The sequence below is a fragment of the Trachemys scripta genome, chromosome 3 (assembly GCF_013100865.1).
Source record: "Trachemys scripta elegans isolate TJP31775 chromosome 3, CAS_Tse_1.0, whole genome shotgun sequence".
Lineage (NCBI taxonomy): Eukaryota > Metazoa > Chordata > Testudines > Emydidae > Trachemys > Trachemys scripta.
This window is the reverse complement of record NC_048300.1, coordinates 150,544,850-150,571,799: the sequence shown is the minus strand read 5'-3', so window position 1 is coordinate 150,571,799 and position 26,950 is coordinate 150,544,850. Positions and strand designations below refer to the sequence as shown.

Sequence of the window (26,950 nt, the reverse complement as noted above, 5' to 3'; positions counted from 1 at the left end):
ATAGATTCTTAAATGTTAAAGCATCATCCTTAAACCTGGCAGCATCTTTACCCCACTTTGAAATGAATAATAGCCATGTTCACGGTTGGAGGCGGAGGGGGCTGCAGAACTTACTGTGGTTGCATTAGAAGCAGAGATATACAGAATGCTATATAACAAATACCAAATTTAATAAGAATGTTTCAGATAAAGTGAACTAATTTGATTAAGGTTATTAATGGTAATGTGTGTTGCAGGCTATTTTCTGTATTCCTGTTTATACAATCACTATGAAAAGCTTTTTCGACAATAACCCTACTATGATATGTAGAAGTTATTCTTCCATGTAAATATAAAATTACATACTGTATCATCTTATTAAAATTACATATTATATTTCCATCTATTTTATTTTATTTTTTGTGGTCAGGCAGCATACTTTGAAAACAACCCACTTATACTTTAGGAAAAATTGTATTATTCTGCTGTTGTAAAATAATAAACTCCACCTTCCCAGCAACAAGAAACCACTTTTAAGAGACTGTGATTCTGTAAGTAGGACATTTTGGAAGCACTGGTTGGCAAAAGGTATTGTGGTTTGGTTTTCATTTAATAATGGTTGTCTTGTTTCATTGTTTCTTGTTACAGACAGATTTTGAAAAAGATGTGGACATTGCTTGTCGGTCAGGTAAGGATACTGGAACAATATGTAGTCAACCAAAACAAAACAAAAAATGAAGAAGATGTGTACTAGTGTCACTGTGAAGTAAAAGGAAGAAACAGAAAAACTATGAGGTTTTACATGGTTACAGAAAAATATCTTTTCTAATTGCTTTCATTGTCAGAAGACATGCTGCTATATGGATAAATGTAGTTCATTATCAAAGCAAATTGTGTAAGAGTCTTTTTAACAGGATTCAGGTAATTGATAAGTGTCCCACAGGAATTTTTATATCTTAGAACACAAATGGATTTGGTGATAAAATCATCTTCATGCATACAAGAATTTTCTTCACCCCAGTAAACATGCAAATATCAAATAGCCATACAGCTAGCAAAGCACATTTTTGGTTAGATATAGGGCATTTGAAAATATGCCTATAATATATAGTAGCGAAAACAATCAGTAAGTGATCTAAAGGGCCTGACTTTTCTCTGGATCTAACTAACTAAAGTTTATTGTAGTTTAAGCAGAACAACAACAAAAAAATAAAAATATATTTTAATTTCATATAATAGGTACACATTTTATTCTATTTCAGTAATCTGTACTTTAATTGGCTCCATTTCTGTCTGCTTCTGCTACTTAAAAATACTTGTCTTCAGCAACTTACTCAGCCAATGTAGTTTAAATCAAATACGATGAAAAATTAAGGGTCTTTATAACCCATTGGGAATTTTAAGCTTTAGAGTCCCTCCATGTATTTTGTCACAATAGAGTAATAGTTCTCCTTATTAACTAATGTTCATTACTGCTGATGTGTTTTGAAAGAAGTAAGGCAATGGAATTTAAAAACAAATACATTCCTCCTACCTTCCTAATGGAAGGATAAGTTCAAACTTAATCCATGAGCTGCACACTTTATCAGCTTTGTAGTACAGAAAGTCATGTCAAGGACACGCTTAAAGAAAGATATTTTTAATGCAGACATGAATGGACTTCACCATGTAAAATTAAGTGATTTAAATTCAATTTCCTGTAATGAAAGATTTAGTAAAAGGTGACTGGGTGAGCTGGCATGACATGTGTGGTTAGAAACAATCTAATAATCACTTGCATTTCCTAAAATGAGTTTTCCCCCCCCCCCCTTTTTTTTTTTTTTTTTTCCATTTTTGCTAAGTAATGCTATTGGGTAGTTGAAATGCCCCAATTTCTCACTTACATTTTCTTGCTTTAGGGCAAATAATTCTTGAAACATTACAGACAATCATAGATGATTTAACACAGGGGGCTGCATTGGTGAGCTGATTACTACTGTATATCAGTGTACTGATACACACTGTAATATTAGAGCCACCATGAACTTCAGGACACAGGAAAAGGAGTAAATGCATTTATGGGTATTTCTGTACCTCTTATTGTCTAGCTCACAAAATCTTAATTTTGCTGCACATGCTTAGCACTATTGTGTTTAAATCCATTCCTTTAAATGGGGGGGAAATGCTATACTTGTGCTAGAGTCAAAGATTCGTGGCAGTTGGATATTTTAAATTTATCTTTCTTATTTTGCCACTCATTTTCCTTCAAGTCCTGAAACAAAGTTTTCTTTTTCTTCTTTGACTGGAGAGACCTTCACTGAAAGTGGTGAATGACTGTTTTATTAGCCATGTTTATATAAATCTATAGACTCTTCAAGTGCACCAAAACATGTTTATTTCATATAAACAGGCTTCTTTGCCTAGTTTGACCACATGCTGCATGTATTCAGAGATGAATTTAATACAGGAGAGTTACAAAATTCAGCAGAAAAGAACATTTAGGAGAAAAGTCAGGGGAAGACATGTACACAGTTAAGGAGATCATTAGGATGGATTGATGAAAAGATCTAGCCGCACAATCTGTCTTACGTTTTCCAAGAGGTTACACAGAGTTGATAAGGGCTGGGCAGATGTCATAGTGTATTGGGGTTTTTTGGAAGCCCTTAATCAAGTTCCACATGGCAGGCTTCTGCTTAAGCTTTAGGTTACCTAAGGTCTATCACAGAATGTAGAAATAGATAAAGGGCTGTTTTTAATTTATATAAATGATCTAGGCTTAGGGAGAGATCCAGGTCAGCTATATACTGTAGTTTAAAAGAAACTGGTTAAATAAAAGCCCATTCAAACTAATGTTTATGAAATAAAACAAAGTTATTAAATGGATAGAAAAAGATATAAGGAAATACACTGGTGAAAGGAACATAGGTAAACAAAATCATAACAATGTAAAATAAGCAGCAGCAAACATAGCTCCTTGTTATGAGAATCCTGTTCTGTAATTCACAGTTCTACATAAGGATATTGGACCATGCAGAGCAGCTACAATAACAGGAACACTTTCTAGGATTTCACTAAATGATGATGAAGAAGAGAAAGGAGCAAACCCTGAAGGTATGAGCTATTCAACCCTGCCTGGAAGCATCATTTCCAAAGTCATCATTCAGCAGCCCTCAGGCCTCCACATGCCTATGAGCATGAGTGAGCTGGCCAATCAGTGTTTGAAAAAAGACAACAGTGAGTTGCGGCGGACTGTGTATTTATGCACTGATGATAACTTGAGAGGTGCAGATATGGACATAATCAATCCTCAAGAACGGATGATGGAAAGTGACTATATTGTCATGCCCAGAGGTTCAGTAAACACCCAGCAATCATTGAAAGATGAGAGCAAATTGAATATAGGCATGGATACCTTGCCTCATGAAAGGCTGTTGCACTATAAAGTTAATCCGGAATTCAACATGAATCCCTCTGTAATGGACCAATTCAATATCAATTTAGATCAGCATCTTCCCACCCAGGAACATATGCAGAATTTGCCCTTTGAGCCCCGTACAGCAGTAAAGAACTTCATAGCCTCCGAGTTGGATGACAGTGCAGGATTAGCAAGAAGCGAAACTGGATCCACAATATCAATGAGTTCTTTAGAGGTCAGTGATGCATAAGGAAATTACATGTTCTGTTGTTCTAATTATATGGCAACATAATAAGTCATGGCTCCTTGACTACAGCCAGTGTTTATGTTTGAGGGTACAGCTAATGTCTTAATTAAGATTAAATTACTGTTTGAAAACAGGCTTTGCTTATTCTATTCCTATAAAACAATACTGATGATGTTTAGAATTGGAATAAAAATCAAAGTAAAGTTTAGCGCCTTCAGGATGGAATGATATAATCTTGGAGTTTCAAAATTCCACCTGCCTTGCCACGAATGTCCTGACCTGCAGGATGAATTCTATTAAATAACTCTGAGTTCCAGTGGGAAAAAAAAACCCTTTCCTACACGATAACATTTTAATCACTGAACTTAATGGTATCCTCAAACAATGTATATTATTCATTATTTATTTACCTCATTAAATGTGCATAATTCTTTACCAGCAATTAAGGACAATGGGCTTGATTCTACTCTAGTGTAAATCAGAGTAACTCTCCTAAGTAGCATTCCATGAAGTGACCTAATTTGCATGTACAGGTGCCTGTTTGTGCCAACATGTGTAGAATTTGCTTTGTGCAGCAGGTGCAGGTACATTTCTTGCACACTTTGCTCAGCTGTCTTTCTGGCTATTAAATTGTTCTGGAAATCATTACTGGAATCTGTCTGTAGGATTTAAACATTATAGAAAATTGCATGTGAAAACGATTTGCTTGTTTATTTAACATCTAAGGATCAAATACTTCAGTTCTTAAAAAGTCTTTACTTATGCAAAACCAATATCAGTGAGGTCAGTAGGAGTTTTTATGAGTGTGTGGATTAGAGAATTTGGGCTGGAGATCAGAATTTTGTTTCTCTCATCAAGAGCTTTGAAAGCAAAATATTTCCCTCACTCCTTATATTGTGTTCATAATATCCACAACTCTTGCATGAGAAACACAGATTAATTAAGTAAATTTCAAAGAAAGAAGATGAATTTTGGGGTCGGCAGGTAAGCCAAGTATTGGCTATTTTTTGTAAGGTGCATTAATATGTAAATGTATAGGTAATCTTGGGACACATTTTCAAATGGACTTCTTAAAATTGCATTTTGCACACACGTCCAGTTGTATGCATACATTAGTTAGATAGACATGAAGTTACCCGATATGCATGCATAATTCCAGCTTTGGTGGGCCCAGTGCCATATTTGAAAATATGCCTTGAAGTCTGTGAGAATGTTGGCTTGCATCTTTAAAATCCAAAAGGTTTATTTCTTTTATAAAAGCTTTTCACTTCACTTGTAAGATGTGTTACTGACACTGGGTCTGATTTACCACTCCGTTACACCAGTTTTATACTATGTAACTACACTGAAATCAAAGAGTGATGATTAGGGTTATTATAATATATGTATTCTCTCTTATTAGGGCAACCACACAGGATCATTCTGATACATATTTGCAACTTTGTACAGTTGCATTAGCAGTTCAGAGTTCTATATGTGAAAGGAGTTCGTGGCTCCTAGCAGGTACCTAGCCAACAAGAAAAAAATGTGCGTGTGTGTGTGTGTGTGTGTGTGCACTGCACGTGCACGCACGTAACATATATGGAATAGTAGTAGAGGCAGATTCCTACAAATGCCATTGCTTAGACTTGACAAGGTTGTTGAATCTTTACTCATGTAAACCCAAAATAAAGTAGAGATTGGGGAAGAGGTCCTTCCTCAAAATTTTTGAAATATCCAGTGCCACTTCCTTCATTTTAGAAAACTTTAAGACATTTCAAAAGATAGATTCAATGCAAAACTTTGTATCAGGTATTATTGATGCATCTTTCCCTTCACTGGGGAGAGGGGAAATCTTTCTTTCCTTTCTTTTAGACAAAGCATGCAAATAGATGATACCTAACTGAGAAGCCCATCTTCTCCCATCAGGATCTGTTGCTTCTCTTCTCCATCCATAGGAAAATCTGGGAGCCCCAGAAGCTTCTCTGCCAGGCATCAGGCTCCTCCGAAGGCTCCCACATCAGGTTCCCCTATCACTAGCAGGAGAGGAGGGGGATGCCTTAAGTCAGAAAGAGAAGGAGGAGCTCTTCTTCTACATTCAGTGTAGGATAGGGAATTGTGTTCCCCTGCAGGCCTCCATACTTTAATCCTCAGCATCATGATAGTTGCTCTGTAATCACTCTGCAAATGTGTTTTTACCATGTCATTCTATAGTAGTCAACATTTAACATGTAAGTGAAGTGCACCTGGGTGATTTCTGACGTGTTAATTCTAAACATTTTAAAATTTAAGATCAGTATTTATTGAGCACATAATAAAGGGAAGAAAGTTTTTAAAGCAGATAGGGAAATCGTATAACTGGGAAATTATTTACCCTGCTACAGGAATAATGTTAGATATCATAGGCCCCATTTTCAGAGGGACTCAAACCAATTTCTGATTTTGTGGGTGCAGTTTTTCACCTGCTGATACTTACACTCATCAAGAATTATGGGTGTAATTGGTTCCAACCAATTGTGTCCCAAAATAGCTAGTCTGTATACCTAGTTGCTATTATTTGTTCTCTCAATTTATTGTAGGCACAAGTACTTGTGGGTATAAAACTGAACCTGCAGAAGTAGGGGACATTTCTGAAAATGTAGGCCTTTAGCTTTAAGTGCTCTCACAAAACAAAACAAAAAACAATTCACTTGAAACTCATTTCCATTTTATTTCTGAAAAATCAGAATCTCAGACTTCATTGACTGAGTCTCTTACATCATACATGTATGCGTGTCCTCACATAAAATATTCATCACACTTGGAAAATTGAGATTTTTGTGCTAACACTCTTACAAAGTCTGCAAAATTCCTGATTTTCCTATATTTACAAATCTCAAAAATGTTCCACAGTTACATCGATGGGCATCTGCTTTATCCATTAGAACAATTCACTTCAAAAACTGCTTTTATGTGATATTAAGGTTATGAGACCTGTATCATAAAATCCTAACCAGTTCAAAGTTAAGGCTGAGATGTGAGGTTATAAGTATACTCTCTCATACCTGGGCATTGCATTTTATGATGCCTGGAGATGACAGTTTTAGGAGATAGCTGTAATATTCAGGCATGCTGGAATTTCCTAGCTTTTGCCTCTTTGTGTCACAGACTTATTTCCAGTTTTCGTATGTTAGTGTTTTTTTCTTATGCTTTATTGTATCGAGAAGATCTGCTTCTCTAGTTAGATAGTCCTTTACAGGTGATGTATTTATGTACAAATATTACCCAAGCACACACGTACATGTATGACTTTGCAGATTACCAAGGTGCAATCTAATGAGGTTTCACTCCATACAGTATTGGTATTATTATAGACAAAGGCGGACATACTAGTACACCATGGTGGTTCTTACAGGGAATAATTTAACGTCTTGCTTATTTCCTGCACCTTCTTCATATGCATGAATTAAAGTTGGCTGTAAAGTGGGCATCAAAGTGGCTTTCAATGTGCTTCTTCAGTTCAGAGTGTTTTGGTTTTAATCAAGAAAGCACTCTGAATGTCCTCTTTTGGAATGGTTTTTGTTTTGAAAGTGCACACTCAGAGTGTTGTGCTCATTAAAACTAAATTACTTTGAAGTGAGCCAGTGCAGTCCCATCCACTTTGACACAACGGGGAAGGAGGGGGTTGGAAGTCTAAATGCAGAGGAAGCAGCAGATCTATGGAAGGGGCAGAGCACCTGCTCCCCAAAAATGCAGGGAGAACTGGCACGAGCATCTTAGTGGAGCAGGAACGGCTGCTTCTTTTAGAGGAATACAGAGAAGGAAAGAAACACTGTACTTGATTTGTTTCAAATGAAAAGGGAAAAAAGGATATTTAGAAAGAAAAAGACCAAAAAGGAAAAAGGAGAGTAAGAGTTGTAAAAAAAAAAAAATGAAAGTAGAACATGCAGGAAATTGTATTAACAAGGAAAAAGAAAGACTGTGCTCTGGTAGATGACAAAAGGATAAACAGTCAAAGAAAAGGAGCAACTCTAATTTAAATGAGAATTTGGCAGACAAGTAAGAAACTGTTGTATTCTCTTTTCAATATTCTCCTCTAAACGAGAGGACCTAGTGTGGTGCTTTGGCACATAAATGACTGGAATTCAGTTCCCAATCTCTCATTCCCCTGTATTCATTTTTTAGGTCCCAGTCCCTCATTCTTCAATCTGAAATTTCTATAGAGACAGGCACACTGCCATAAGTGGGTGGCACTTGGTTATATCACTAAAATATCACTTCTGACTCATTAATGAGAGGCATTAACATATCCCAAAGGGTAGCTCCTTCCAGGCCTCCTTAGTCAAAGATCTGATGTGGAGCCTCAGAAGGGGAGCATCATCACAGACAGGAAAATATGAGAGAACTAAAAAGATAGTGAAGGAGCTAACAACTTGAAGCAGGGAAATAATAAATGGAAAGACAGAAGAGAAGACAGAGGAAAGGCAAAGTCAGAGACACCAGAAAGGGAAAGGGAAGTTCAGGGGAGGCTTAAAATTAAGGAGGCAGAAACAGAACATTGAAATCAAAATTAAAGAACAAGGTTAAAACCATATGTGGTAGCACGAAAGGAAAGAAAGAGATAGAAGAAATACACCACCAAAACAGCATTTCTTGTCAAGCAAAGACTCAGTCATCAAGCAGTTTAGGAGCAATAAGGTAGTCTCAAGTCCTTTTGACCTATGATATGAGAACTGAAGCAATAATTGGGAATAGAATGAGAAGAGCATCATGGGAGTTTCTGCTTTAAAATGCACCCAGATTGCATCAGTTTTTCAGGACCACCCTTACATAGATTTATCTTTCTTTCCTCCTTCCATTGTCAATCATGTGCCGAAGCAGTGCTGCTTGCCAGTTCTGTGACTCTCAGACTTAATGAAAGCCTAAGTCTATTATAGCTCCTGCTTTATTTGATTTGTTGGATGGATCTTGAGTTCCTCCAGTTCCAAAACTGCCACTACATCATTTTATATAACCTTTATAAAGGTGGAAGTTGAACCAGGCAACGAGAGGGCAGTAATTGAAGGTGTATTGAACTGGAATTCTAGTCAACACCCTGGAGAATAACATGTATTTGAGACAGTGTTTTACATGTACCTATTTTAGCTGCATTTGATATTTAAGAAAAATACATATTTTCAGTCATGTACTAAATTAAGAAATGCTTATACCTTCCCCAAAAGAGCATAGCAGCTTCAAAACAGGTGTTTATAGACTATTCAGTAAATGTGTGTGTAGGAGCTGTTATCAAAAGGAGCCCTAGTTCACAGCTATTTTGATCTACTGGGCATGAGGCCTTGTGGGTGTTGCAAGTGTGTTCTGTGCTAAAATTGCTAGGAGACATTCAGCACTCAAAATTCCCACACTTATGTGGTTATGCACTTTTTTCACACAAAATTACTGCCTTATGACTCACTGGTATTAAAGACTAATAGCCTGTACAACCTTGTATTCAAAGCTACGCTATTTTTTTTCACTAACATGAACACGAATGGGCATTTTAAAAAATCAGAACTTCTATTCATGCTGCACTTTTATATCTCCAAAATGCCAAAAGAGATTTTCCTTTAATTTTGTAGGTAGAAAAAATCCTCCCTTGGGCTACAATGTTGTATGTCACGTTTAATCTCAGAGTGAATTATCAACTGCTGATAATAAGGATTTATATTAATGGAAACATGGAGATAGCCTTCACTATTATATCTCTGGTTTCAATTATACTTTGCACTGCATAATATCTCTTCAGGAGTTTAAGTAATTAATCAGGTAGCAGTATAATGCAAACTAGAATAAGAAGCAAACCGGGAATTCATCTTTTTTACACAGATGGAGAGGGATTATATTAGTCATTTAGTGGGAGCAGTGCCTTCCTGGTGCCAGCAAAGTAGTGCATGTTGGTGTATGGAAATTATCTTTCAGCACTGTTCTATTTTTTCCACCAATGAACAGAGTTAAAAGTTATTCTGGAATTATACAGAGAAGCTATACCCGATTAGTACAAAACACAACTGGTTTAAAATGAATTGCTGCTGCAGACTTCCTTTCCACAGAATTTTACTTTGGTTATAATATAAGGGCTTTTTCCTGTGATGTGGGTTTTATCTCTGAAATCAGACAGTCAGAGAAAGTAGAGATGGAAAAGACCCACCAGATCACCTCCTGTCAATGCAGGAATATTTTCTACAGTATTTTCCTCCAACACCTTGCCCAACCTAATGTTCAGTTACTCTACTGATGGGCATCCCACTGCTTCCTTTAGGCGATCATTCCCTGGTCAAATGAACTTCACTACTGGGAATGCTTTCTTGATAACCAGTATAAAAGTGCCTTAATTTCATCCCATTATTCCTGAATTATAACTTCTCAGACAAGTTCTTCCCCAACTAGCCTCTTTCATTATTTGGTATTTACACCCAAATACTTCTAGACTGTGATTATGTATTCCAACTCCACCACCACCACCTCACCCACTGTTCCACCAAAGTACATAAACTTTTTTGCCCTTTCCTTTTAAATCACTCTTGCTAGCCTCTGAATGTTTTTCATTGTTCTTTTCTGAATTGTTTCCAATGTATTGACATCTTTCTATTACTGACAGGCCCAGAGCTTTATGCAATAGTCTAGGTGCAATATCACCAGAGTTGCATAGAGAGCGACTTACACCTCCTTGGGCCAGTATATACAGCCTTGACTTTTTTTGATGGCATATTGAATTGCAAATTGATACCCAGCTCATTGTTTGCTATCACCCCTGGGCTTTTTTACTCATTACCATTTCCCAGCTCTCTTTCTGCCATTGAATAGCTGCATGCCTTCATGTTCAATATTTTAGATTGAATCTGATTTTGTAATTTTTGCACCCCTCTAGGACTTTGTTTTTACTTCTCCATGCTCACTATTTGCAATATGTTTGAATTTATATTATTTACATATTTTGCTTCATGCGAAGGTTACTTATTCTTCCAAATCATTAATAAAAGATACTACATGAAGCTGAGGCTAACACTGATCCTGGAAAACCCCTCTGGCTCTCATTGTAAAGTTTATGTTGATTAAACTGATACTCAGTTTTACTGGTGAATACTTGCAATTACGCTAAGAAGAGACCCACCATGGACCACCTTCATCAAGCTATGCATTTACTGGCTACCAGTTTTTTTTTTTTTTCATTAGCCCATTAGGCTTTTGACTTCCATGAATTTAATTTGTTGAATGAGCTAGATGGTTGCCTAGATCTATAGGACCACGAAGGTGCATATACAAACCCCTCTTCTCTAGCCAACTCAGAAACCACCCTGGAAAATCATCCTTTTAGTTGATTTAAGAAAGAAACTATTTTTGAGGTTGTTAGGTTACTTATGGAACCTAAACATGCCAGTAATCTTGAGGTGGATTGGCAGTTTGTGTTGGTTTTACTGTACCACATATGTGAACCAGAGAAAATGGAAGTAGAAATAGTGGCATCCAGAAATAAAAGCTTCTGAGATAGCAGATCCAAATTCCTTAAGTCAATGTAAAGACTCCTGATCACTCCAATGTAAATTGGATCAGGCCCTTAAACATATTTGCCAGTTCCAAAATAACATTAAAATTGTTCGGTGTTGCCAGTGTGATAGCTGATAGGACCTGACCTTCTACCTGTTGATGTCATTGGCAGAACACTAATGGACTTCAACTCAAAGCACAACACTATTGCTGCTCTGACCTATGACAGCAGATCATGTCTTTGATGACTTTAGGGAAATAGGCTCTGGCTGATCACCATATGCAGCCCTGAAAACTATAAAGTAAAAGCACAAAACTAATATTCTTGACTGTACAGTTAAAAATAAATGTCCTCATTCTGGTTGGACTACAGAAGAATTTTGTTTGACATAAGTACACAAAATAGCCTGCTGAGTCACAGTGCCAAGGAGATGTGATGTAAAAGCAGAAATGCTACTGTGACATCTATCCAATCAGATTGCAGTAAAGTATGGTTTAGTGTTTTGCTCACGTTTAAAGTGAACAGTAGAGTTATGTGCTTAAACCTAATCACCCATCTCTGTTTATAGGTAATGCCAGAGTACACATGCTGCCCATGAGCAGACTTGCAGGCAAAATGCAAAATGGGTTTTAAATCCTCCATTTTTCTAAATCATGATTTCTTGCAAACCAGGTCTCTAAACTATATTTGATTTAGCACCCTCATTCATGCAGTTCAGTGAAATCAGGTTTATTACTGAATTGTGTCTCAAAACTAGTCTTTTTTAGGGACAACTACTCTAAAGTTTACCTCACGAATGAGCCTTTTTCCTTTTGTGACCACATAGCCAAACATAATACTAAATATTCTGAGTGTCCGCAAGTCCTTGAGAGCCCTGTTTGTGTTTTGGGGGTATATAAATCTCTTGAGGTACTAGTTCATTTTAGAATGATTATAGTCTCTCTGATTTTTTTTATCACTGTTGTTCTAGGTTGTTGGTTTTTTTGTTTTGTTATTGGTGCTGAGACACATTTTTTCCAATTAGTCTTTTAATATCCTGGTTAATGTGGGAGGTAAAAGATACTATACAAAATGACATTCTGTTGTATTGTATAACAGTAAATACATCACAATTGAAGAATCATTTCTTTTACATTCAGATTCCTGGACTAATATTTGTCAGAAATGTAAACTAGTTTGAAGTTGTTCTCTCCAAACGAAGTCATCATTGCAAACAAGCTGAAGCTTGTATGGAAGATATAGCTGCCATTGGCTTGATTCCTCTGTTACTAAGACCAGTGTAAATCTGGAGTAACTATATTGAAATCAATCTGGTGAGAGAGAAGAACCAAGTTCTGGGTGTCTCTATGATCCCAAAGTGATAGGTTCCTTATAAATATAGTCGAGATCATGATATCCAGTCACACAACTTACTGAATGAGGAGCCTGATTACATGCAGAACTCCCTGTGAAATGCAGTTTCCTCTTATTCCATAGGAAAAACTATCTAATTTCTAACAAACTGTTCATCATATCACAGATTAATCTTTAATTGTTAAAACAAAAAGTACATCTTTCTTAAGAAATCGTTAATATAAATATTCAAAAGGAAACACCAGGGTTATTTAAACTAATGACTATGATTGCATGAATAGACCCCATGTTAATACACCTATTATTTTCTTTCCTTTTCTGATGCTTAACAGAGAAGAAAATCACGTTATTCGGACCTTGACTTTGAAGTAAGTTTAAGTTTAAGTTATTCCTGCTTATTAAAACTATAGTAATATAAAGTTAATATGAAATTTCAGTTTAAACCACATGATATAGTAGATATTAATATAATGGTTTAAATGGGTGCAGTATAATATATGATGGGAGTTTCATTAAAACTACTTTGGCAAAAGTTACTTGTAAAACATTCTAACATCGAACCACCGCATAATACAAATGAACCATCATGGCTTCTGTTCTAAGTTCTCTACCATTTCAATTGCACATATTTTTTCCTTTGTGTACATCTATTAATTTCTCCAGTGATCGTAGATGACAATTGTCTATTTGAAAAAGTTTATCTCTTTTGTTTGATAAGTGGTGTTGTCACAGCCAGTCTGCTTCCTTCCACAAATTCTCTATATGAGAGAGCCCAATCTCTCATTTTCTTTAGGATTCTTCTAGCTTCTGGGACCTACATTTTCAAAACTGGTCAGTGATTTTGGGAACTTGAGTTGAAACACCTTAAAGGGGCCTGACTTTTCAAAGATGCTGAGCTACCGCACTCTGAAAACAGGCCCCCTAGGTGTCTCAAGTTGGATATACAAAATTTGAGACACGCAAAATCTGTAGTCCTTGTTGGAAATGTAGGCTCTGGTTGTTTAGTTAATGCAAGGACTTACAGGCACAAACATTTTGGTGAAGATATTTATCTTCCTATTTATTTGTATGGTTGCTCTAAGTGACTACTCTGTATAGTCAAACTCTATAATCAGCAGAATATTAATGATTTATGGATTTTTGGTTTTTGCAAAAGCTGTCTTGTTCATGCTTATTAATAATTTGATGTAATTCATTATGTGTTTCTCCAGTGAAGCCTCTCACACAGTTTGCATGGAACCTTACATACTTAGGACCAAATTTTAATATCCAGTGAGATCCACATATCAACTGTGACTTGAAAAATCATTGTCTAGTGGATTTTTCTAGTCATGCATTGAAACATAACTTGGATCAGAAGTCAGAATCTGGCCTGCAGTTACTGATACAAAAACTATGGCCGTTCCTTTATTATCTCATCTTGTGAATCATTCAGTATATAATGCTGAGCATTCCCGAGTTTTAGGCTATCAAAGTGTGAAATTCTAAGCAATAAATTATGTGTTCAGAGATCCAAACCAAAATGATTTGAATTATGAAAATCTTTAACATTTGAAAATTTTAAAGCACAGTATATATTGGATGCCATACTTTTTAGTGTTTCATTCAGGAATGCTCCATGCAATGGAGACAAGTTGGTCAGGCCTCATAGTTAATGCAATTGAGTTGTTCAGTTAGAGGAAGGAGTCTACTTCTGTCTTATGTATGAAAAATACAGTGTGTACTCCCAAAAATTATAGCACTTACTGTTTGAATGCAGAATGAATTTTCTCAGAATTTACAAATGAATCCATTAATTAGTGTCAATTCAAATGTATTTAAATATGGTTCCACTAAAAATACAATTTAGCTTCAGGCTTGTTTTCCCTCAAATGATCTTAATAACAGACTAATATAGCCTTCAAATTCCCAGATAGTTAACACTTGTTGAAATCTTTTGTATAAACTAGTTTTGAAGAAATTAGGTTGTAATTAAGCTGTTATTAATGATTGTGGTATCTAGGTCTTATGTTTACACAGAATCTAGACAAGCATAGGTCAACAGCTCAGATCACCCTTAACTGGGGCACTGCAATATCTGAGATAACTCAGCCAATCAGTTCTGACCTGTGGTGATATATGAGGGAAAAAAATATGAAAGGACACAAATCCTCTTTCTTTATCAATTAGTTTAATCTAATTTTCGACCACAACAGAAAAAAATCATAATTTTATTGTTATTGCATGGTGTCACTAAAGGAGTTAAGATTATTTGAGTGCATTAATTGTGCATGTTTGAATTTTTTTGAAGTTTAACAGTAACTCTGAATTTCATAGGTGTGCAACACTTATTTTGGGGATAATTACAATATTCCTGCAATTTTTTTAAGCTACCTCTCAAATTTAACTCCAATTTACTTTTTTTTTCTGGAAATACACACACACACACACACACACACACAAATTAAAAGAGCATCAGTTAATGTTCTTGAGGATACTTACATTCAAAGAAGGAAGAAGAATATGCATCAACAATCTAAGGTGGGAAAAGCAATTCTAAAATTAAATAAAAACAGCACAACAGAAATTATACAGTCACAGCAATGAAAAGAATTCTGAATCACACAATTCCATTTTGAAGGTCAGGAATTCAGTGCAGTTCTCTCTGAGAACATTCGCTATGGCAACTGCTACAAAGACATCTATCCTAGCACTCAAGGGAACATATTCCAACACCAGATAACTACTGACAGTACTATGCAATCTGTGTTCTCAAGTATCAGTTATCCTGTAATGCTTTTTCAATTGACTCACATTGTGTATATATGATGCTTACATCTTTTATTATGTTTTGTTTGCAATTGCTGCATTGCCTAGATTTTTTTTAAATACCATATTATATACATGCATTGTATATAAAACATCAGGAAGGGGAATGTGTAATCCTATATGTGTACATTACTCTGTTCAAGTGACACCAATCCTAATGGAGACCATTTGGGATTACTGCAGTATAAATAATAATAATAACAGCAATGATATTGTGCCAGTGGCTGTGGTATTGTAGAAGTGCTGAACTAGATCCTTTCCCTGCTTTGAGATTTCATTGTCAGTACTGGATCAGATCACGACCTCTGCTTTCCATCATTCTGAAAGCTGACCTGGGTGGCCACCTGAGGATTCCCCTTGATAGGGAAATCTCATAGTGGTGGCATAACCACCCAACCTCCTTCACGGTCCTAGGTGAAAGACAGAGGGGTGAGGTAGGGTGGGGTCGTGGGCCAAAATGCTGATGCATTCTGTCTTTGAGGCCACTGCAGCTGACTGTAACTTAGAATAGCCCTGAGAATGCCCTAAATGGTTTTGTGGGCCAAATGTGCACCCAGGATTGGAGGGGACAAAAAGGTAGCCATGAGCCACCTTTGCCGCCCCCTGCACTGAGAGGAGCCTGGTCAGACTCAAGGAGTAGGCCAACTGTGTCTTCTTTTGCCTTTGTAAACAGTTTAGCGTTATGTAATAGTTAATAGTTCTTAAAAGTACTATTTACACGGGGGACTTAACACTGGCTGAAACATATGGGTTTCATTTTGTAGACAGAAAGCATTACTGCCAAATATATACTATATTTTGTTAGTTTTTACAAAGTACCTTATAATCTCTTTGAACTCTGAAATCTTCTTGCATGACCAGTCACAAGCTACGGTAGCTGTACAGCTGTCCTCTGTGTCTCTCACTCATGCACAGCCATGCAGTTCCATCACAAACTGTCACTGGTGGTACTAACTACAGGCAGTTCTGGGGTTTGGACACATTAATGCATCCTAAGACCTCATCACTCAATACTCTGTAATTAATAAAAATATCCTGCTTCATTCTTTTGGTCCTTCAGAGAGGAAAACCCCTTATTTTATGTGCCAAAGCCCCTACACACAAGCTATTTTAGCCATGTGTCACATAGAAAAAATACAAGGATAGAATATAACAAATAAATCCAGATTTTGGCTAACCCATACATTAGTGCTTCAGGGTGGGGGAAGGGCCAGAATCTAGTTGAGGAGCATACTGCTTGCCCCTGTCTAGCATGCTCACAAATGATAGTCTCTGTGGCTCTGCATTCCACCAGCTCCTAGAAATCCAGAACTTTTTCCAAGGTAGTGCCATTACCACTCTAGGATCACCACCCTCCCCAGTCCTTCCGTGAAACTGGAATTATCATTGACTCAGCCAGAATTTCTCTTCAGGGCTCCCACTGAATCGCACACCCTATACATAACCTCCAGCATGGAACCTTATGGAGTCAAGGGCAGAATGCAGTCCATAAAAAATGTTGTGTTTGTCTTATATTTACACATAAAGTCACACAGAGCCAGTTTTATATTCTGTCTGTGTTCCTGCTGCAGTCACAAATCACACTGGTTTCCATTACAAACCAGTCGAATATTACTTTATAAGGGACATTCACTAGGGCCTTGATACATTTTCACATTCAAAAATATTGTTGGTTTAAAAAAAACCCTTAGTATTATTGGCTGTGGTGCCCCTAGCTGTGTGGCACCCTGTTTAGCCACATAGCCTGCTTTCCCCTAAAACTTTTACAGAGCTGCCACTGTACTGAGATTTCAGCACCAGTGTATGGCTGTCAGTTCAAATAAAATTAATTCTAACTGTGTCAAACAGTGTATGTCACAAAGATGCCATGGGAATTGCTTTTCCCCCCCAAAGAGCTCTATAATAGATGTGCCATGGGGAGAAAGGCTCTGTTACTGATGAGGACACACAGGAGAATGAAACACAGACACAGATTTTTAAAGCAGAAGGTCACAAGTTTATTATCGTTTAACTTTAATGGAGGGGGCACATGTCACAATAGTACTGCACATTGCAATGGACTGTGCAGCAACTGAGAAAGTCACTTGTACAATAGTCTAAACGATGAGTGTACTGGAGCTACTGTGTAATTGTAGGTAGAACTACTAGGTGGAACATATTTATCAACACTCCCTCATTTTGTGGAATGTTACTCATTTTATTCCCAAAGCTAGCTATGTTCCACTCCAGTTTGGTGTTGCCTTACTTTTATTGCTAAAAACTGTAGACATATATTTACATCAGAAACAAACATTCATAAAGTGAAGTTAAAGAAAGAGTTATTTCCACTAAAGGACTGAATTTTCCTGTATTCATAAATGTTTTGTGTCCCTCATTTTGGGTCTTTGCATCCCATCTTTGTGCTTTGCTAGTTTGAGCAGTATAAGCTGGAATGGGGTATATCCCCCCTCAAGTTTGTTTGATAGCATACAAGGCAGAGAGGTTGTGATTTACCCAGGTCACTGTCAGAATTAGGTCTGGAACTCAGGAGTTGCTAGCTCCCAGCCCTGTTTTCAGGCCACTTCTCTCTTTCGGTGAGTACAGTAAATGAGCAGGATTTGGGGTAATACACACAGAGGCACCAAGATGAGAAGCAAAAACAGAGAAAGCCCAGGAAGAGGGAGAAGGAAAATGAAGAAAATGAGAAAAATAAGCAGAAAGAAAGTCAAACAGCAGCACCAAAGGAAGAGAAAAATGAAAGAACCGGAGGGGCAAAATTTGATAGAAACAGTAAATAAATATCTAGCAGGAAGAAGAAACTGATTCAGTCTCGGGGGAGGAGGCGGGAAGGGGATATTATTTTTGCAGAGTAAGAGAAAAAGGGAGACAGAGAAAGGAAGAATAAAATCATAGGACTCCATGCAGAAAGAAGCAGGTGCACAAGGAAGAAATGCAGCCTCTGTGTCATTCTTCTCTGTCCCCCAACCCTAGGGAAGACCCTTCAGAGGGGCACCATGGTCTTTGGACAGTGCATGGATGGGGATGGAGGAGGGGAGCCAGGTTCTCTCTTCTGGATTTCCCTCTCCCCCTCCCCCCATTTACTATGGGAGAAACTGGCACAAGTTAATATATTTGAATGATAACTTGCACTGCTTCCCCCCTTTCCAGGCCTTGGGGGATGGGTGGGGCTTCCTGGGTGGTTGTGGTTGTGATAATCCCCAGAAGAATGGCTGCTAAACAAGCCATGCTGTCCAGGGGAAGCATGAGCCTGTGGTGTCAAGCAGCAGGGCAGAAGAAAGGGTTCCCTTTCTCTTTATTATATCTTTTTCAGATTCTTATACCACTTTAATCACCAAAGTACATCTTGAGGCTATCTGAAATGCCACACAGATTTCACATGATCTGTCATTTCTGACTTATTCCATGGCTGTTGAACTTCACCCACTCAATAGAAAAGTGGGCACAAACCCAAAAGTTTGAACTCAGAATTACTCCTCTCCTTTTGTGGCTTGTTGTCCCATAGAAGAGAAAGCAGGGCATTCACTAGAGTGAATACTAGAGCAATCTACTTTTTGAAAAAATAGTTAAAACTGAGAATTTTAACAAGGAATTAAAAAGTAGAAATAGGAAGAAGTAAAGGTAAAGATTATAATTTATTTATATAAAGCTTACAGTGTAAATTACTCTTTACACACTTAAATGTACACCGAACCAGCAAGAAGGTAATAAAGAAGGGTAGCCATGAAAATACAAAGCAGTAGAAAATATCCATAGTTTTCATTTAGGTGGATTGTATTTATTTTTCTTTCAACAACATTTTTTAAAGTATTTACCTGCCAGACTTGCACAGAAAATGATTAATTTCCCCTCCCACCTGCTTCTTTTCAGGAACTATATAATGAAGTAAGTGACGTATTTGCTTTATTCATATTTGCTATTTAACAAATACTTCAGACAAATATCAAAAAGGTAACATTCGGTACATTCCATTTCCTACCCACTATTACAAAATTTCCAGCTGGCATCATTTATTTCACAGCCATATGCCATTTCCCAGTTTAGTGCCAGTTTTTTAACCTGCAAAATTTGTTTTATTCCCTATACCATGACTTCTTATTTTAGCCAATAATAACCTTTGAAGTGGCACATTGCCTTTGAAATTCTGTGTATATGGAACCTGCTCCCTTGTCTACCAGAGCAGTAATATCGTCAAAAATCTCCAGCAAGTCACTTAAATGAGACACCCTTTCTGAGTTTAGGTCAGCTATCTCTAGTTAAATAATGTTTTGCAAGGTATTTCTCACTGAATCCTGAAAAATTGTTTCCTGTGTTCTCCCCACAACTCATCTTAAGTTAATCAGTCTCTAATTGCTTGCGATATCTCATGTGCCTATTGTGAATAATGTTGCCAATTTCCAGGACTCAGATGGCTCCTTGAGCTGCCATCAAACAAATGCTTAAATTTCAGAGTAGCTATGTTACAGATAATATAGTTGTTATATAGCATTGGTAAAAATGCATGGCTAACAAGGCAGGAGCCTTTCACACAATTTATAAACACTAAATGGAAGATAAAATAATTAAAACACAGGGCTAAAGGATTGTTTCAAGACCATCTACTAACACCCTACGTTGAGTAGTATTGTGCTTAATTTAGTTATCCACTGTGAGTGAGGGTGGCAGAATCAGGCATGGAGATAATGATTATAGAAGACTCCCGCCAGTATGGAGACTGCTATTTTGAATGGCACTTGCATGGGTCACATAAAGGATGGGAGGCACAAGGTATACATATGTGCTTCTCCTCCCACATAAGGTTGTGTCACCGTCTGGCACATACAGTTCCTAAATATGCATAAGTAAGGCTGCAAGTTTGTCATGGAGGTCATAGAAGTCACGGATTCTGTGATTTTCCAGGACCTCCGGGACTTCTGCAGCAGCCAATGCAGCTGGCCCGGGGGCCGTTTGAGCAGTTCTGGCAACCCCTGGACCAGTCGCCCAAGCCGCTGCTGGGATAGTCTCGGGCCACTGCGCATTCCTCCCCACCAGCAGCAGGAGTTTGGGTGTGGGAAGGAGCTCAGGGCTGGGAATTGGGATGCAGGAGGGGGTCAGGGCTCCTTGGAGCTGAGGGAGGGGGATGGCGCCACTTCCGGGGAAGTGCGGAACCGGGTAGGGAGCCTACGAGCCCCACCAAATATCCCCCAACTCCCTCCCAGTGGCGGTCCCAGGTTACATGCTGCCACCTGCCCCCGTGGTAGCCCTGGACCACCCTCCCCCTAGCACCTGAGGTGCCCCCAGGCTGCTCTCCCACCCTCCAAGATTTAGTCAGGGGTATATAGTACAAATCATGGGCAGGTCTTGGGTCGTGAATGTTTGTTTACTACCCATGACCTGTCCATGACTTTTATTAAAAATACCCATGACTAAAATGTAGCCTTATGCATAAGTTATTCTTTTACACATTTTTAACATAAAAACTGCTTATTTTTTCAAATTTAACTCTTGCTAGCCCAAAACATGAAATTACTACTTCATTAAATACTAAAATGAATGGGCATACTGTTTTTGGAAAATTACCTACTGAACATGAGTAGCATCCTTTCTACAGCAATTCTGTCTCCATGAATATCATAACAACACCATGGCCACGGGCTCTGCTGGTGTAAATTGGTGCTGCTGCACTGAGGTCAGTTGAGTTGCGCCACTTTTATACCAGCAGAGAATATGTCCCAAAACTCAGATGGATACAATGCTAATTGGATTTACACAGCTGAGCAACTCACGCTATTCAAATGCAAACACATGCAACATTGAAAATCTATCCTTACATGTCACAACTTTAGCATTTATTAAACTTTCTTTTGGGGAGGTGTGAACGACAGGAAGGCATTTAATTATAATGCATAGAGTTTTGGACCATAATCACAACTCAGAGGTGGTGATATACATTAGCAACTCATACTCATCATAGCATTAGCGTGACGAATTCGTTTCCCCCATCAATATGTCAGCTCTGTCTCCACTGTTTTCAGAAAAAAATATACGCTTAAGATGTAGATACTATTCCTTTCATGCTGAAATTAAGATATTAATTTCTTCTATGCTGAATGCATATCTAGAAAACAGTTTTAACTTGTGACTGATGAACTTGCAGAAGGGCTGTTGTCGCATTCCTGACTAGCACAAAAGAAACATCTTCTGATTTCATCAATTGAATAAATGGAAGGGTAAAAGCAACACTTTGTGAACAGGAAGAACATTATAAACAGAAGATAGGCGACTCAGTGCAATTCATTTCCATTTACTGAGTCTATAAGGAAAAGATGGTCCTGCCAAATTCAATTTACTTTATTATGTTGGGGGAAATAATGATTCTTTTTTTTTAAAAATGGCCAGATTCAATTACAACTATAGTCAATTATGTTCCATTTCGCAGAAGGTCATGCATACAAGGAAGAGGCACATGGAATTGTTTCAGGAATTAAATCAGAAATTTCAGACTCTGGACAGATTTCGGGATGTACCAAAATCAGGAAGTATGGTAAGTATATTGTTATCTTCTTATGAATTTAAAATATACTGGTTTGTGGACTTTAGCAAGCAAGCAAATGGATTATGTAACACCATTTTATGGTAAGATAATGTTATTGTGTACTACTCTTAAATAGCCCTAGGACAGAGAACCAAAGATATCTCCAGTATTCTTATGTTTGACAAGACTCATTAGATTTCATAACTAGACTATAACGACTCACAACATCATTATTGCTGACAAGTAATTGAATTGAAGGAAGCACATTTAAAATCTGTATATGTCTACCAAGCCTAAAGGATTTATACCGAGAAAGTAGTTCATTAATGCAGTATGGCTAGTGTAATGTTTTCTTGTCCTAGCCAAAATCATTTGTTATATCTTCAGCTAAAATCACTCACAGCTGACGTGCTTCTGAGAGTATATATTGTCCTGTATTATCGTGCCTGGGCTGTAATAGATTTATAAATATTTACCATTTGAAAATCAAAAATACAGTAATCTGTAGTTGACTTTTACCCTAATTGTCTGTGCACAGCAAAAATAAAACTAACAAAAATAACCTCCTTTATTTAGGTATGCTTAATAATGAGAACAGAGAATGGTGGATTCTCCTTAATTAAAACAAATAGTTTACTGTGCCACATTTATTAATCAGCCATAGTATCATTATGATTTCAAAAGTGCACATTACAAATAAACTAGAAGTGTTTCCCTTTATATATTTTCAACTCGGAGGGCCAGACACTCAGCCAATGTGAAGCCAATGGAGCTATGCCAGTTTACATCAACTGAAATCTGGCCCTGAATTTGTGCTCCTCAGGGGTTTGTTGAGTATTTTCTTTAGCTATGATCTATGCGAATTTGTACCCAGTTCCCATCTTTCCCTCATCCAAGTTTTGCCTTGTGTTTGGGATTTTAATGAATTCAAAATCTCAAAGGAAAACTTAGCTGAAACCATTGTATCTCACCTGGTTTCACATCAGCACCATTCAAATCTATATATTTAATATGATTTTGATACAAACCATACAACTGGCGAAGCATTCTTGAAAGATTTTTAAAATATAATGTACAAACATGGTGTAAGTTTCATCTGTACAACAGATGAAATTTGTATGGTTTGGCATTTTGTTGTAAACATTTTGCACAGCTCTACTAGTGCCATCTATAATAAAAGTAAAAGATTGTATGTCCTACGTAGACAATGCTTTTAATCATAATTAATTTTTATTAGATGCTTTGTTTCTGAATATTAAATGCACCCTTAGTTATATATATTGACTAAAATAAATAATTATTGGTTTCTGCTTTCCAAATTATAGTGCTGTCTTGGCCTGATTGTCATTTTATAAAGCAAAATCTCTCAGAAATGATTTCTATGGCCAAACTTATTTTCCAGAACAAACATCCAGACTGCAATTCAGAAAACAAATTTGCAGTGCAGCAAGAGAAGCAGTGTTGTTCTAGGAGGCACAAGAGGCATAATCACGTGACCTTCGATTTCTGTCAGGAACCAAATGGAGGTCAAATGGTGAATATTTAGGGCTTATTCCAAAGCCTACTGAAATCAATGGGTGTTTATATGCTGAAGATGTTGTATTTAAACTCAAATCTTCAAAAGAAACCCATGTTTTATCTTTTAATCAACGCTGTAAGATGAAGTATTCAGAACTTGATATCACTTAGGGTCCCTTTATGCAGTCTTTAGGGTGAAGTCAATGTGAATTTTAGATGCACAAGGAATATGGCATTGGGCCCTCGCAGGAGGATTCTGTGCAAATCTGTTTTTAAATCCAAAACTTTGAATTATCTTACCTATTGGGAAATGCCTTCTGAATAAAATCTGGTGAGAAATGACTTCTAGGTTCTACGCATTTTTCTTAAAGTTAATCCCTAAGAACTGATATGTCTACACTGCAACAGAAAGTGTAATTTGCAGCCCATGTAGGCATACCCACACTAGTTTTAGTCTATCTAGCTTGCTAAAAACAACAGCGAGGGCATGGCAGCGTGAGTCTCAGGGTATGTCTAAACTGCGACTAGTGCATGCCAGCTGACTCCAGCTGAGAGGCTCAAACTAAGGGGTTTTTAATCGTGGTGTAGATGGTCAGGTTCGAACTGGAACCTGGGCTCCAGCAGCCTAGGCTCTAGGACCCTGCAAGGTGAGAGGGTCCCAGAGCTTGGGCTGCAGCCTGAGTTAAAACATCTACATTGCAAATAAACAGCCCCTTAGCCTGAGCCCCACGAGCTAAAGTCAGTTGGCATGGACCAGCCACGGGTGTCTGATTGCAGTGTAGACATATCCTGAGGCTCACACTGCCATATCCTCACTTCTAATTTTTGCAAGCCAAGTAGATTAAAAGTAGTACAGGTACATCTACATGAGCTGCAAATTACACTGCTGGTTGCAGTTAGATGTTGCCATAGATATTAAAGGTGGGAATAATAGTCATATTTTGTGGTTCTCACATGATATTTTGTGTTACTTCTACTAACTTAACTGTGCAGCCACCATTAATAAATACAAACCCACTTTCTGGGACTGTGCTGACGTCAATCTGTTGATGCTGGTACACATGACTATAATGTTTTGGCATTAAAAAGCGTTTACAGAATTGAAGATTTTGTTTTTCAGAAGAAATAACAGAGTCAATTTCAGGATCATTCAAACATATGAAAAAAAATCCCACTATTTGATTTGAAAAATGAAAAATTTTAAAATTTGGCATTAAAATGATTTGCGGGACTTATTTACAATAGTCAGCCTTCAACCTCAGGCTATATTCATCCCACCATACAGACTCTCATCAATTCCCATTGTACTCTACAGGAGTTGAGGGCTCTCAGCCCCTGCTGGAATCAGGCCACTGTTGTTATTTCATAAGCAGATCATCAAGTTATCCCAACTTATAACCACGCTAGCAACCTCTATTTTACATCATTCCATAATTCAAGAGAAAATCTCTTATTTTCCTTTATTTCCTCCTACTTTTCTATAACATACCGGTAGTTATTAAAATATGGCTCTCAGTGCTGGCCCACATGCCCCATGCCATTCTCTATTCAGAATTGGCAGATGCTAGACGGAGAGGATTTAGTTGGCAGCTCAGGTGATGAGGCTTCCAAAGTGCTGACTGCTCAGAGAGGAGTACAGGCTGAATGATGCTGGACACCAGCCACTTCAGCTCCCTTCAAAGTCATTTCCTCTCAGTGACTTCTGTATCCCATGAGGCTACCTCAGTGATCAAAATTATGAACAGAAAATCATTTATTTCTTCCTTTTAATTTTTTTCTTCCTGTTTTTTTCTGTCCTCAGGAAAACCCAACACCAAACAAGGCTCCATGGGACAGTTTCAAAAACACGAATGAATACCAACACTATACCACAATAAACGTATTAGATACAGAGGCAAAAGATGCTTTAGAACTAAGGCCAGCAGAATGGGAGAAGTGTCTGAACTTGCCTTTAGATGTGCAGGAAGGTGACTTTCAAACAGAAGTTTAACAAAATCAAAACGAACTGAAAGAAAACAAAACAAAAATGAATTCATTGCACTGACGCTAAAGAGACTTGGGAAGCCTGACATTTGTGTCTGAACATTGTGACTACTTTATGTCAGGATCTTCATGTGCCAAATGTCAGTGGTTTTTTTTCGTACAATATATTCCCACTAGTAAAGTTAGTGGAGAACCAGGTGTACAATTCTTACCATCGTGTGTTGTAAGTACCCGTGGAATGGATTTGTAAGGTAATCTTTATAGATAAACCTCAAGCAACGATTCATGTTGTAACAGCTTCATTTGGTTTAGTTTTCAAAAAACTTCACCATGAAGCACAATGTATATATTTATGCAGTTTTTAAAGTTTATAACAGTCTGTTTGGCCATTACTACACTTTTTACTTTATAATATAAAAGCAAAGTTTTTGTCATTAAATGAATGTCTGTTGAGCTACATTCTTCATTGCTTTAAATGCAATAAAGTAATAATCTCACTTTTATATGAATAATATATTTCACATCTTTATTATTGCAGTTTTCTCTGGAAAGCTCAGAGTAGCTTTCTCTGCTGCAGCTGTGTATAAAATATTTAAAATGTTGTATGGTGTAAATAAACTTTTGTCTACATATCAGTTTTTTAGTGTATTTTATTTTGGATTTGTTGATCTGCAATTTGCATATTTATAAAGTTTTCTTTAAAACCACAGATACTGAAAATGTATTCTGAGTTTTAATAGCATACTGTTATTATTCCTTCGAGGCTAATGATTTTCAAATGTAATAGTAGGTTTGTATAGCTCTTCTGTATTTTCTACTCAGATATTCTTTGGAAACAATGTACCATGTAAATTGGACTTGTCAGAATACTGCTACAGTTGTTCTATTATGCAAGTATTATGTTTTTCTGTCTTGTTGTGGAAAGACAACTAATAGAAAACAAGTAAGGTATTATGCACAAAGCCTCAAGGAAAATGTTGATTTATAGTAATTAAATTGTGTGTATATACACAATAGGAAGAAAGCCACTTGGTGCCTCTTGTTGCTGCATGACAAACAACAAGAAAGACTTATGCACCTATAAAGAATCAAAAACTCAGGAACATATTTTTTAGTCAAATAAAAGTGAATACACTTCACATTATAAATCAAGAACGTAATGTATTTTCGTATTAGGGGTCCAACTATACAATTAATCAAGAGGCAAAGACTGAAGGCACTGATTATCAAACCTGCCTGTGTGATTTGGTAAAGTCACTCTGGTCAGACCTAAAAATGAGCCAAAAAAACACAATCTTTTTCCAAGAATGAGGGGGTTTTAATTCCTGTATATGAATCTGTATCTTTGTTTATGGACTCAAATCCAAAACTGGAAAGGACTTATTTTCTACTTTACAGATACTCTACAGATGCTGCTGAAATTACACATTCTTACAAAATGCTGGAAGTCTCTCCAGAACAGCAGATTTTGTGAAATTTCCAACTTTCAAGATCAGCTCTGCAGATTTTTGGTACCATTGAATCCAGGCACAGTGTTACCCTTGATTGAGTCTGGGACCTAATCTTCAGAATAATCTGGAACACAGCCTACTAGGCTCGTCTCTATTCAGAATAGCTGCACTACTCTCCTTCAAATCAGTATGAAAGGGAATATTATATATTAATATCATTTCA

General features: G+C 37.2%; 1 protein-coding gene across 1 annotated transcript in view; it reads left to right on the top strand.

Moving 5' to 3' along the window:
- ADGRB3 (adhesion G protein-coupled receptor B3) overlaps window positions 1-25,911 on the top strand; it is a gene marked incomplete in the record, with an annotated part of 595,656 nt that extends 569,745 nt beyond the window's left edge. The window contains 6 exon segments of the mRNA XM_034766231.1: window positions 628-667; window positions 2,965-3,608; window positions 12,789-12,824; window positions 21,680-21,784; window positions 23,178-23,309; window positions 25,095-25,911. Of these exon segments, the coding sequence (XP_034622122.1) occupies window positions 628-667; window positions 2,965-3,608; window positions 12,789-12,824; window positions 21,680-21,784; window positions 23,178-23,309; window positions 25,095-25,283 (1,146 nt within the window).
- Between the last annotated feature and the right edge of the window lie 1,039 nt (window positions 25,912-26,950).